The 14454-nt window shown below is 39.0% G+C and overlaps 1 protein-coding gene across 1 annotated transcript in view; it reads right to left on the reverse strand.

Moving 5' to 3' along the window:
• The window catches only part of LOC309409865 (cohesin subunit SA-2-like), a gene marked incomplete at both ends in the record, with an annotated part of 64401 nt that overhangs the window by 43125 nt on the left and 6822 nt on the right, over positions 1-14454 (reverse strand). Inside the window, 7 exons of the mRNA XM_082006113.1 lie at positions 1247-1370; positions 1848-1912; positions 3198-3358; positions 4442-4646; positions 7273-7344; positions 12705-12781; positions 13790-13886. Of these exons, the coding sequence (XP_081862239.1) occupies positions 1247-1370; positions 1848-1912; positions 3198-3358; positions 4442-4646; positions 7273-7344; positions 12705-12781; positions 13790-13886 (801 nt within the window). The remainder of the gene's footprint in view (positions 1-1246; positions 1371-1847; positions 1913-3197; positions 3359-4441; positions 4647-7272; positions 7345-12704; positions 12782-13789; positions 13887-14454) is intronic.

Genomic DNA, 14454 nt, shown 5'->3' on the forward strand with positions numbered 1-14454 from the left:
ACCACCAGTAGTGGCACACTACCAGGTCTTGGCCAAACGTGGAATATGGAAGACTACTCACTTTATCTCACCCTGCTTGCATCCACATTGCTTTCAGATAATAAGCTTTAGAAAAACAACTATCTGCAGTTCCCAGTAAACAACATTGGATGAGCTATGTGCATTAATCAGAGACACCAGCTGTTAATTTTCACTGTACAGCACTGGGAATGAAGACACATAGTCTTCAAAAAATGACTTTTTCTTTTGAGAATTCTCCCAGCTGAACATATACTAAAAAGATATTCTGATCAGATAAAATTTATGCAGGAAAAGATGACAGTTCTTGATAAGATTTGTTATTCTAAATATCCAAATACTACTTTTACAGGGTAGTACAGGGGAGAAAAAAAAAAAAAAAGAGGCATTGTGCTCCCCCTCCTGGCTTTGTGATAAACTATGATTTTATTCACAGAACACAAACATTACCTAAAGCTGACACAAAACTGTGGACGCTTCAGAATTTTTACAGAAGCTATACACACTTTAAAAAGTGGCCTGCAGAAGTACAATGTGCCAATTTCGGTGATTAGCCATTTACAATAAATACACCTATTGCCTTAAAATCTCTCACGGATTTTAGAAGCATGAGAAAAAGCATATTTTTGAGTTACTGCTTTCTTTTGATTGTTTTGGTTTGGTTTTGGTGAGGGTTTTGTTGTTTTTTTTTCAAATGTGCCTCTACTCAAGAAGAAAAAACAAAGTAAGTGTAAGGAAAAGGAGAAAACCCTTTAGGAAATGACTGCATTTTCTGTCTTTTCTATATCCATTTAAATCCAAATGAGAAATGCAATATTGAAGAAGACTATTTTAGTAAAGGTAGTATCTATTTGTTCATTTTTATAAAATAAACAAAATTTTGAATGTAGCAATCAAAACTAAAAGCAGAATTCTAGTCCACGTTTAACACTGCATGTGCTCAAAGGACATAGGCCATTTTACAACTTAGTAATAGTTCCCAATTCAGTAACATGTAAAATAACTGTACACACAGGAACACACACTGCTACAGTACTGGAAAAAATGTTCTCTGCTATTTTGTGCTACAATGGTTTTAAAAATAAAACCTGAAATAGGGAAGAAAATAAAATGTCTTTTGTACCACCACAGTCTTAAATACCTACTCTCAGGAATTTAAACATTAGGGTTCTTTAGGGAAAAAAAAAATCCCATCTACTGTCCCCAGTACAAAAAATTAAAACTTTACCTTATCATACAGCATCCACCCAATGTATTTTAAGTAGCTATCTTTTAAAAAAGCATCTGGGTATGTTTTAATGCAGCTGCCAATTTCTTCAATGCAAGTTGCTCGGATCTCAGGGATCACATCACTGTGAAATTATAAAATTGTAACATTAATACATTTAAAATGCCTAATACGTATTCATTACATTATTTTCAATATTTTTATTTTCTGGAATTGCAGAAGCATGTATAATCCAAAATACTAAAAATATCTTCATATTAATGCTCTAAATTAGTCTTCAATCAACAATTTGGCTACTTTTAGCTACAAATGTTTCATACAATAATTGTTCTGTAATTCTGGATATCTTCTCAATCACAAATGCACTGCTATATAGCCAGTAGGAAGAATTTAAGAAACATACTTGAGAGAGGTCCTTTTGTATAAAATTCTTTATTATAATATTCTTTTGTATAAATTCTTTAAGATAATTTAACTGCTACATTTTCCTTGACACCATAAATGCCTCTAGGATATTCAAGTTGATTCTGATATCTGGACATTATGAGCAAAAGTTACTTTGGAATGCAGATACACATCACAGTTTTATTTTTATTCTTACCGGTAACGGTTTAGAAACGTCCCTTTGAAAATAGCATTCATCATGTTCTGTATCTCTACAAGCTTCTGCTCATACTGGAATACAAAGAAAACTGAATGTTAACATTGGTCCCACAATTCACTACACAGGAAAAATTTGCATCAGTGCACTTAAAATACCACTGTGGTGTAAATCACTAGTGTTTTTGCATGGTATCAACATAAAATGAGTGGTCTGTACCTACACTACCAACTGGCCTTCTTGAAGCTACATCCAGATGAAAGATTTACCAGATATCAACTGCTAGCCTGGATAACAACGTACAGCACATACCATGTTTGATATATTGAGTCTTGAGCTACCAATACATAGAAAGATACAGCACAACTATTAAGCCATCTTTACATATAGGTCCAAATTCTCTTTTTATGCACTTAAACAGACATGGAAGACAGGCAGACAAGAGAATTTTCAAAATGCACCTATTCCACAATGAGCATGTACTTTAACCAAGCCATGAAAATCTAGTTTTGAACCTCTGGAAACCTAAGTCACTTAATAAAAACATTCTCTCATCAACAGCATTATGAAGAGGGACAAGTTTGGTGTCCTGTCCCACCCCTGCCGCAACACCCACATTTCCTCTGTTTTTCCCATATGATCAGACTTAAGATGATACTAAAAAACCCTGTTACCACCCAAACACTTCTTCCCACAGAAAAAGAGGTTATTTCTGTAACAGAGAAGTCTATGGGCATACAAAGCTCAGAACTGATTCTAAGGTCAGGAGAGAAGGAACTATGCTTGATATTCATACATCATATCACCTTGACCCTCCAGCCAGAATTATTTCTTACAGATACAGGCCTGTCTCTGGGAGTTGGTAAGGAGCTGTCTGCCTAAGCAGGGAAGAAATGGCAGAAACTGAACAGCAAGAAAGATACATGTCATACCTGAAGTTATGACTATTTTTACAATGCATTACTTATACAGAGATGGCAGCTATCCTGTGTCCTTTTCCATTCATTGAAATTCAGTTCAAGAACTAACATTTTGGCTCATAATTTGTATAAACATATGCAAAACTGCACTCCCACACCACCAGAGCTACTAATGCAATTACATGCGTGTGTAAATTTGTATTTGTGTAGAGATCAAGGCCTAATGATGCCAATTTAGATAAGCAATTAGTAAGACAGACATCACAAGTTATTACCTTAGCGTTTTTGGTACCACTTAATCTAGTCAGTCACACCTGCTCTGCACCATGCATTTGATAAACATATAGACCTCAAAGAACTGCAGTAACCCAATAGCAAACTGTCAGCAATCCCTCTTTTTACACCTTCATGCATCTCCCATAAAAGACACATGCCTAACCTCTTTCCCTTTTCCCTCTAGCTGGTCAAGTCTGTAATTGGTCCTCTTGCCACTTACCTTCTTCTTCTCCACCTCGTATAATCTTTGAGTATTGTACTTGTTGACATCAAGGTTCATATGTACACTTACAACTGCTGCAAGAAGTTTCATTGCTAAGAAGGAAACAAACCAAACATATTTAGTTTAGCTTAGAGATACGTAGCATAAATATATTCACCACTTTACCACAAAAAGGATATGGTTAGCCAAATCCAGTTCATTATCCAAAATATGAGCTCTACCAGATTACAGTAATTTGTTTTAAAATACAGTGTTTATTTTAAAGGCAGACAATGACCAAAAAAAGAAAATTTAGTGATATTACTGGTGATTTGCAACTTTTGGCCAGAGTTCTAGTCAGAGAAGTAATGTACTAAACAACTCTCTCCTTAGTTTATGTATTTTTGATTTTTCGGCAAAAGAATCTAGAGTTGTGGAACAGATGATTTTCAGTAACAAAAAGAAAAGAAAAACAACAGTGAAGCTGGCCCATAAAAGCCTGGGAATCTCAGTATTTTACTTGACTTGACAAAAATTCATGTCCCTCTAAGGATCACTAAATGGTCTGCATAGATTTCAAGTGGGGTTTTTTGAGCCTTCAAAGCAAGCAGCGTACTTTAGAACAAATTATACTTTAAGTATTCTTTGCATGGCAGAGAGGGTATTTACTGGCTTTAGGGAAAAAAGAAAAATGTAATAGTTTTAGTATCATCATGCTACATGAAACAAAAATGTGTAACAAGCAATGTTCTTTTTAGCACAGGTACCACAAAAATAGCAGCTCTCCAAAAGGAAGCTTTTATAGGTGAAGCATTTAATGCAATGTCATCACATTAATTAGTGGAGGGAGGGAAACAACAAAATAGAAAACTGTCTGTGAAAAATCAATTATTGAAAAAAAACAAAAAAGAATCGGAACACAGCATAATTCTAAAGTTAGTCATGTCAGACATAAAAGAAATTTTCTTTGGAAAGAAAAAGTGGCCTAGATCTATCATATCTAGAGCATCCAAATTCCATTCAGATACACATGGGTACAAATAATTTATATTACGGTAACATACATTAAGAGGAAGGCACTACCAGTGCATAAGGGAACAACTGCTCCAGTAAAGAGAGCTTTACAATTTTGAGCAGTTTTGTTTGTAAACAAGTCAACAAAATTCACAATCTAGAGCAACTCTGTATTATTTTACCTGCCAAAGTGCTTGTGTGTCTAAATGCTCTGACCATGGAGTCCGCTAAGCCTGTAAGCAGTGAGATGATAGTATCCATCAAATAGCTATCATACAGGATGCTGCACTGGCACTGTTGGACAAGCACTGCGATAAATTCACAGAAATTGGCCTTGAACTTCTTCCAGTAGGGTCCTGTTCTGATCAGCGGGTAGTCTTCATTGTCCTGCACAAGAAGAGTCAAGAGAAAACACACTAATTAGTTTTGTCTGTGCACACCATTTACATCTCTCCCACTGAACATCAGAGTTTTGCTGACAGCTTTACCTCAGCACCCCAAAACTTTGTTCATGGCTATTACACAACAGTAGGGACATGCAGATAGGTTACACGCAAGCACAGATACAAACTGGCCTCATTAGCACTACACTGTTATGACAGCTCACATCTGAAAGTAATGTACGCGAGGTAGCTGTGCAGGGACAGGTGGGAGAGGGCATGTGAAGCCACAGCACCTTGAATAACTTTAACTGGCATAAACCATGAGCACTCCTGCCCTCTTCTACTTCCTCACAGGTAGTAGTGCTCCTCCACTTCCCCATCCTTCCTGTTCCTGCAAGCGCATGGTAAAACCCAGGAGGAAACTGAAGCGACTGAAAAAGAACAGCTACTTTGCCAAATTGTTTTTCAGTGGCATCAGTTTCCCAAGGCAGTTCAGCATGTAATTAGAGAAACATGTCTTAAACAAAAGATCTGACACCGGGGAAGTGAAAATAAACAACTGTGGTACGGGGCAGGATGGGACTGTGTTCCTCAGCAGCACTGCCAGCTTAAGGGGTTTATCAGCCTACAGCTTAATGACAAATACTGAGTCACCTATACCACCAGCACCTAAGTCTCTGAAAACCTTCACAGAAACAGTAAGTAGGCAATGCCTTGGACATTACACAAAAAGCAAGTTACAATAAAGCCACAAGAGTGTTCACAGTACAGTTGATACTGCCAGGAAGAAAGCAGTGAGATGATGGTTCAAATGACTTCTCACATGAAATGGTGCACCTCGTGAAAAGCACACTAGGAAGACTTTGTAGATGCCAACTTCAGGCATTTATTCCATCTGCACTTCAGAGATCCCAGGAATGGCTCTGAATATTAATTTGCATCCTGATAGTTTCCAGGTATGAATGGTGCCAGGTAATTCCAAAACTTCACTCAGTATGGAAAACATCATCCTGAAGGCAGGCCACTGGTCCCACAGTTGGTCAGACAGCTTCTCAGACATATTCTAATCCACAGCTTCACACCCGGAATAACCTCCTGTACTCACAAAATGCACTTTATGCTCCTGTCTTGTAACTTTGTTTCCAAAGCACAGGACTCACTGCTTTCTTGAAAAATAAACACATACACAGACTGATCTCAAGGATGTCCATGACCCAGTGCACATTGGAAATCTGAAGTTTGGAATTTGGGATACGTTCCTGATCAGGTTGCAAGAGTCAGTTCAGACCCTAACAGTAGCAGCAAATGCCAAGACAGAAAAGGAAGTCACCAGCAGGCCCCATTAAAGGCTCCTTGATCATGACACAGACAGCAGAAAGACAACCTACAACTTCAGGAAATACCCGCTTGATCACTGTAGCTTACTCCTCAATCTGAAAAGCAGCACAAACACAGGACGACATCTCACTTTTTAAGAGCATTTCTACTGTCCATGTACATCATACCAGCATACTGTTTAATGGTAATATGCATACTGTAAATATATAGACAGCAGAATGGGCACACCATCAAAATGGGCACCTAACTTGGGATTCTCTTAGATTCCCTCCATACCCAGTAGAGAGAAGCTACTCTGCTTCCAGAAACCAAGTCAGATTAGGCGCTTAATACAGGTTCTTCCAGAGAACCATTCAAACCACTCAACTGAGGCTCCTGCTTTGACTCATCCCTGAAATGTTTCTTTCATACACAGTCTATGGAAAGAGAGGAAAGTCAAAGTTAAGTGCCAACAAGGAGTTAAGATGAATTCCCCACAATGCTGCAAGTGTTGTATGAGAAGAGGCATTACAGTAAACCTGTTTCTGTTCTCAAAGTATTCTTCCAATCAAAAGCTTGTTTCATGAAAATATTCTGTTGCAAACGTAAATGAACAAATCTGTCTGCCTAAACCTCTATGTGCATAGCCTGCGTGCATGTATGCATGCACCAGCACACACATGTGGGTGTAGAGCTTGCTGGAAGGGATGGGGAACACTCTTGAACACCACTGCAACTTGACAACTCTACAGGACAAGGGGCAATGGGCATAAACTGCAGCACAGGAAGTTCCACCTCAACATGAGGAAAAACTTCTTTACTATGAGGGTGATGGAGCACTGGAACAGGCTGCTCAGAGAGGTTGTGGAGTCTCTTTCTCTGAAGACTTTCAAAACCCAACTGGATGCGTTCCTGTGCAACCTGCCCTAGGTGATTCTGCCTTGGCAGGAGGGTTGGACCAGATGATCTTCAGAGGTCCCTTCCAATCCCTACCATTCTGTGATTCTGTGACACACAACAGTCTGTTCAAAATGCTATACGAGCAATTCATCACGTCCAACTCGGTGGGTCACCTTCACCTCCCTTTGACATCAATAGCAAGAAACGGGCATTTTGAAAGCATGTTTTCATTCCAAACCAGAGGTCTAACACAGATCAGATGAAGCAGACCTCAGAAGTACATGATTATCTCCATTCACTAATGCACAATTTAAGATGACTCATTCTGATGTATTTGCCTCCACTGGAAAACAGGAAATGCAGCCACAGAAAATGCTACATTACAGTTGCAGAGAACTACAAGAGAACCTCACCATGTCCACCGGCCAAGTAACTGTTAGGATCCAAGGATAGGCCATGAATTTCTTGTACTGCAACCCAGTTTCCTGTAAAGCACAAGACAAAATTTTAAAAGCTTTTTGATGAAATGGCACCATTCATTCATAAAGACAGGAACATCACAAACCATGTATCATATTTAAAAGGCTATTAAAACTTAAGACAATTTGTATTACACGTTGCTTATACAATCCTACACATTAAACAAAATCTAATCCCTTCTCATCTCATTTTTTATTTATAACCAATGACAGAAGAAAAACATTCATCTATATAAAACCTGAGTTTTCTTGCTACAAGTCAGAGGCAACTTGTTTTTAAAAATTATAAGCAGACATATACAAGGTATAATCCTCATTATTAATTCTAAGATATGCCTCCCCAGCAAGTCTAAGCATATATCCCTTTCCAACATTTAGATGTTTTACAGTACCTAGTTACTAAACTCTAGAAAATCATTCGGAGTGTTTCAAATTATAGAGAACTGTTTTCAGTACTAGTGTGACTTGATTCAGAGATGTTTCCTCAACTCTGCAATTATCCCAAGACAAAAGGCATGAAATCTAGAGTTCTTTATTAGGCTCAGTGAAGCACAAGTAGTACATCTGGCTGTACGGTTATGCATCAAACTTAAGTCCTCCATTGCTAAACATTTCAGCAACAAAACGGGAGAGGGAAGGAAACGTACAAAAGAACAAAATGCTGGTGCAACAAATAAAATGCCACATATGGGAAGAAAAGCAGAAGAGAGAAACAGAATAGTTTAAGAAAGAGGGAAGACAAAAAGCATTGGTCCTAAAGACAAGCCTGTCTCTCCACTGAGGAATACCATGGCCCATGAAAGAGGAAATGCCCCTGAATGACTATATTAAGCCATTTTCTGCTTCCAATGCCAGTACAAGTTTTCACAGAATGACAGAAAGACTGATGTTGGGAGGGAATCTCTGAGATCATCTAATCCAACATCATCTGCCAAAGCAGGCTCAGCCAGAGCAGGCTGTGTATGACTAGTACCCTCTGCTCCCAAGCCCTGGTAATGTGGTTAGCATAACTAACACCATTTTATGAGGCGAGCAGCCATTCTGTGTGACCGAGGTCACTTCTTCCTTCCTTCCTCCCTCATTATCAGGCCTTGAAGGTCCTGTGAACCAAGCAGACAAGACAGATTTCTTCATCTCCTTCCTATCAGCCTCGAGATTCCTAGGCGCCAGGCCAATTACTCCTTTCCTCACTGGCCTTGAAAGTCTTAGGCACCCGGTCAACCAGATGGTGGTGATGAACCCATCACAGAACAGGGAAGCATAGCAGTACACAGAGCACTGTCTGTAAAATCAAGCCGTTACAAGGCATAAGTGGGGAACCTGGACCAGAGCTGCTGCTGGACAGTGAGACCTTGGACCTCCCAGTGGCCAGGGATGCCTCCACTGTCCTCTGCTTCCTCCAAAGATTGAGTGACTCATTCTTTTACATGATTTTCAAGTCTAGATTACGATTGTTATATTGATACAGCAAATCATGTATTAAGATTTGACCCAATCTGCAGAGGGTCCAGGTGATTAGAAATCATAAGCTGTGTTATAAATTCTGTATTATGCTACTTTATAGACTGTACTATATTGATCCTGCTTGTAGAAACCCTGTGCCATTCTGATCATAAATTCTTTGCTATATTAACCATAATATCCTGTTAAGAAAATAAAGCTTTAATTGTAACTACAATTAGCGCTGTCATCATTCTGTCAAGGATCCCTAGAAGAACCTGTCTCTCCCCTCAGTGGCAGGTGACACCGTGTGCAGTCAGCTTTGTGGTATCTCCACAGACAGAGACTTCACAACCTCTCTGGGCAACCTGTTCTGCTTTTTGACAGCTCTCACAGTTGTGTGTTTCCTTGTGTTCAGGAGAAATTTCATGCATTTCAATTTGTGCCCATTGCCTCTTGGCTTGCCTTTGTGCCCACTGTCTCACGGGGCACCACTGAGAAAAGTCTGGCTTCCTCTTCCTCATTCAGTTCCATCAGGACTTTTTTTTAAAAAAAAAAACAAAACATGGATAAGATCTCTCTGAGCCACCTTCTTTCCAGACTGAATAGGCTCAGCTCTCTCAGCCCCTCCTCATATCAAAGATCATTAATAGTCTTTGTAGCCTTTTGCTGGACTCAGTCCAGTAAATCCATCTGTCTTTTACTGGAAAGCCCAGAACTGGACTCAGTGCTCCAGATGTAGTCTCACCAATATGAGTAGAGAAGAAGGACCACCTCCCACAGCCTGCTGGCAATGCTCTGCCTAATGCAGCCCAGGAGGTCATTGGTCGTCTTTGCTGCGAGGGCACATTGCTGGCTAGTGTTCATCTTGTCATCCGCAAGGACACCAAGATCCTACTCTGCAGAGCTGCCTTCCAGCCAGTCAACCCCCAGTGTATAGTGGTGCATGGGGTTATTCCTCCACAGGTTCATGGGGTTTCCTGTTATAGAACTTCAGTTGGTTCCTCTTTGCCCAACTTTCCAGCCTGCTGAGGTCCCTCTGGACAGTAGAGCCACCAACTGGTCTAGCAGCTACTCCTCACAGTTTTGTACCAGCTGAAAATTTGCTAAAAGTATTCTCTGCCCTAATTGTCCAGGTCGTTATTGAAGATGTTAAACAGCATTGGCACAAATATCAAACCCTGGGGTACACCACAAGTGTCTAGCCTTCAGCTGGGCTTCGTGCCACTGACCACTACTCCATGGGCCTGGTTGTTCAGTCAGTTTTCAGTCCACCTCACTGTCCACTTACCTAACTCATACTTCATCAGCTTGTCTATATATGGGAGACAGTGTCAAGTCTTACTGAAGTCAAGATAAACAACATCCACTGCTCTCTCCTCATCCACCAAGCTAGTCACTTCATTATAGAAGGCAATCAGCTTGGTTAAGCACAATTCCCCCTTTGTAAATCCATGCTGACTACTCCTGATCATCTTCTTGTCCTTCATGTGTTTGGACATTATTTCCAGAATGAGTTGCTTTACCACCTTCCCAGGAATCAAAGTGAGGCTGACCAGCCCAAGTTCCTCAGATCGTCCTTCTTGCCCTTCTTAAAAACAGGAGTGATATTTGCTTTCTTTGAGTCTTCATGAATCTCTCCCAGTCCCTACAACTTTTGCAATGACATAAGCCAACTCCCTCAGCACTCCTGGGTATATTCTGTCAGACCACAAGGTCTTATGTACATTCAGTCTGTCTAAGTGTTTCTTAACCTGATCCTCCTCCACAGAGGGTAAGCAGTCTTTGCTGCAGATTTTCTCTCTGGTGCCAGGGTATTTCTGAAAGCCAGTCTTACCAGTAAAGACAGAGGCAAAGAAGGCATTGAGTACCTCTGGCTCTTCTGTGTCCTTTGTCACCAAGGCCCCTACCCCATTTAGCAGTGGGCCATGTTTTCCTTGGTCTTCCTTTTGTTATTGATATATTTGTAGAATCTTTTCTTGTTGCCCTTCACATTTCTTGCCAGACTCAACTCCACTAACACTAAGAGAGAATTTTGGGAGGAAACACTGGTACATGGATATAGTGTTGCAATTAATTAATTGAACAGTAAAGCAGCAGCTGAATCACTGAAATGATCAAGAATGAAGACCTATAGAAAAAACCTTTAATTTTCCAATCCTCTGAATATTGTAAAGAAACAACATGAATCAAAAGGCAAGATAAGGTAGATCAGATAGCTGGTAATATTCTCCACTCTCATTACTACTTTCACTATTATTATAATTTGTTTTCAAAAAATATTTTCAAAATAATAGTAGTCCTATATGGCACTACTTATCAACTTAATCACCAAGTTACATTTACATCTTATTTATGAAAAAGATGAGAACTATATGTGAAAAGAAACACAAAGAGAGAAACAACTCATTCGAAAATAACAAACTGCTTTGCTCTTACCCTAGTTCTGCTTTAAAAGAAATTGTTTTAATCCTCCAGCATTTTTTCAACCACCTAATAACTGTGGATAACAAAAACGGTTGCCTCAGACATTTTTTCTTCCTATATTAATGCTGGCTTAATACTAGTCATAACATATCAAGAGTAAATTAAACAAGCTGACAGACACTGTCTTTAAAAAGACTTAATTTTGTATAAATCATTTCAGGAGTTGAGGGGTGGTTTTTTTAGAGTCTGTTTATGTAAAAACAAAGAATTTCAGAATTCACTGGATTTAGCATGAAAGAAAAAAGGAAAAAAAAAAAAAAAGACAGAGATACAGAGTACCTAACACAGGCATTATCACCTCACTTTGTCAATAAAAAGCTTCATTAGAGTAGCATGTCAAAATACTGCCCCAAAAACAAAGTTACTTTGCTTTTCTAGCATACAGAATACAGCTTCTAAGGCAACTGTAGAACCTTCCTTTTTGCCCACCAGGAGAGGTGAAAAGGTTAGGGAGCTATGACACATCCAGGCTGATCATAACCATAATCACATCTTTGTACCTCCCAGAGCACCTACCCTATCATGAGTGCTATTCAGGGCTAATTTAGTTAGGAAAGAAGCGCCAGATTACTAATTCATATGGCCAGACACATATTGGATTATTTCTGTCAAAAATTAGCCCAAGTGCTACTACACTTCTAAAATGAAGAAAAACATGTTGGCAAATTCATCCTCTGTGGGAATTCCTACAGCAGCTGGTCTTTGAGAGATGCTCAATTAAAGCAAGGCTGATGGCCGGTGCTTGACAAATCAATTCAGAGGTGGCAAATACAGAAAAAACACACAGAAGCACTGTAGAAAATCTGACGTTGGTAAGATTAGCCAAGGAGCAGTCAAACAGAGAAACAGTATTGTAAAGTTATGCACTTTTCTTAACAATCCTCAAGAAATGAGATATTCACTATTGGTTTGACAATGATATAAAAATCAGAAATGCATTTTTCTTCTTTCATATGACATAATACAGCTATAAAAAGCTCATATTGTCAGTAAAACAGAAGAAAAAGATTCTAATAAAAATATGGGCTAACACATATCTTTGAATTAGCTCATGGGCAATCCACAATAATATTTTTAAAAGGACCTATCAACCAAAAACTAAAGGAACCATTTAACTGCTGCAATGCTGGGTTATATTTACTTCTATAAAGTCACTATGAAAAGACCTCCTAAGAGAAGGCCAGATTCAGGAAGACTGCAGTTAGATAGCCCTAATAAAACTCTGAAAATAAAAATTACTTACACAAAATATATCCTCCTGCTGCTAAAATGGGTCATTACAACACCAAATTTCTCTTGTGAAAAACAGGATTATTCTTCTAAATTAAGGAAACGGGACACAGCTCCTGAGAAGGAGCAGGAACTCTGTCCAGGTCAGCTATTAAGGCAAAACCTATTGTTTATATGAAAAAGCTATACAAAGTCAAAGCTGTGCCTACCTCATCAAAGGTCTCTGTCATTTTTCGCATGACATCCTTCTTGTGCAAACTTTGAAACATCTCTGCTGTTACCATGCCTAGAAAAGTAATGTTTTAAAAAGAAAAATTACTGACAACTGTATTACATTAATCTAGTCCAAACCACAGTAAGGCTTTTATTTTAAATTCAGAAACACCAAGAAAGGGGGACTCTTATCTCTGCTTACATTGGTACGTGCAACATATATATAGGGAGATACAAACTCATCTGTAGTAGAAAATACTGATGAACCAAAACTGAAATTCACATTAGAGAAATCTGCTCTGTGCTGTCTGGCATAGCTATGTTCTCTGTCCATTCATTTATTTCAAGGATTTACTAAAATTTTGCCCACTGCTAGTCTAAGGCCCCAAAACATTTTCCACAAGAGAAGGCATATTAGTCAAAGACCTGGAAAAAATCTTGAAGTGTAAAAAGGGACGTTCTAGCTGCTTAAATACACATAGAAGCTTCAAGCCAACAGAATAGTCTTCTTAAAACTCTTACATGCCATCCTGAAGCGTTTCGCTAGCAAACTGTCCCAAGAAGTCACTGTGTCTCTATGTTTGTTATGAAACAGCTTCACAACCCTCTGGTAAAAGTAACCCCAATGAGGCAAGATACTGCTTTTCTAGCCGCCAAAGCAGGAAGCTCAATTTGCTAGTTGTTTACTTGCAAACAAAGATGCTAGCAAAACAAAAGATACTAGGAAATTACAAAACAAACGGCAACTGAAACACTGGATTTTAATTAGAACAGTCATCAAAACTATCTTCCCTATGTGGGGATTCTGCAAAGCGATGCAATGTGCTACTTCAGAAACCTGACCTTGCAAACCGTGTTCAAATACAGCTCTGAGAGTTGGTATGCTGTAAACACAGAGACAAAGACATTACATTGGTAACGAGCAACATTCTTTACTGTTAGTCCTGCCCATCTGGAGTTTGTCTTAACTAACAGTACAGATAAGAACATAATTTACTGGAGAGAAAAATTCCATTTTAGGAAGGACACTTCAGACTACTCTCACCCACAGACAATGGAAAGGGCTAAGAGGGTAAATTACCTTGACAGCCGGAGCACTGAATGAAGAAGTTGATCAGATCTAGAAGTGCCACATTCCTGTCTTGTTTATAAGCTTCAACCCAGTCATCTACTACAGACTAGAACAGATTAAAGAACTCGTTAGTCAGGAGCTGAACACAGCATGCTGCACTCCACTGAGGACACCCAAAATAAAGACACCAACTAACACTGTTCCATCTCCATTAAATTATAAAAATTAGAATAAACTCCACACCATTTTGCACCATTTCTAATAGTACATGCAAAAGACTCCTTCTGGGCAAAACGAAGTCTTGAACTGCTCATTCACAAGTTCTGCTCTAGGCAATGCTGCCACTCACAGACATTTTGCTCCCTGTTAACAGGGAAAATAACCACATTTTAATAATTCATGATTTTAATATACAAAAACCAAAACATCGTCCTTCTGATTTCTTGCTACCACTGAGGTAAGAGTTTCATTTAAAAAAAAAAAAATTTAACCTCCGCACGATCTAATACTTAGTATTAGCCATGTTCCCTGGAAGTTCTCTTCTTCTCTATCACCTGGTTTGTGCAGAAGGCTGAAACAGTTCACATACTACACTAAGCTAAAAAAAAAAAAACCCACACACTCCACATTTCATTTTTAGAGCAGTACAGCCTACAGCCTGTATGTGACACAAG

The sequence above is a fragment of the Phaethon aethereus genome (genome assembly GCF_964289735.1).
Source record: "Phaethon aethereus genome assembly, chromosome: 1".
NCBI lineage: Eukaryota > Metazoa > Chordata > Aves > Phaethontiformes > Phaethontidae > Phaethon > Phaethon aethereus.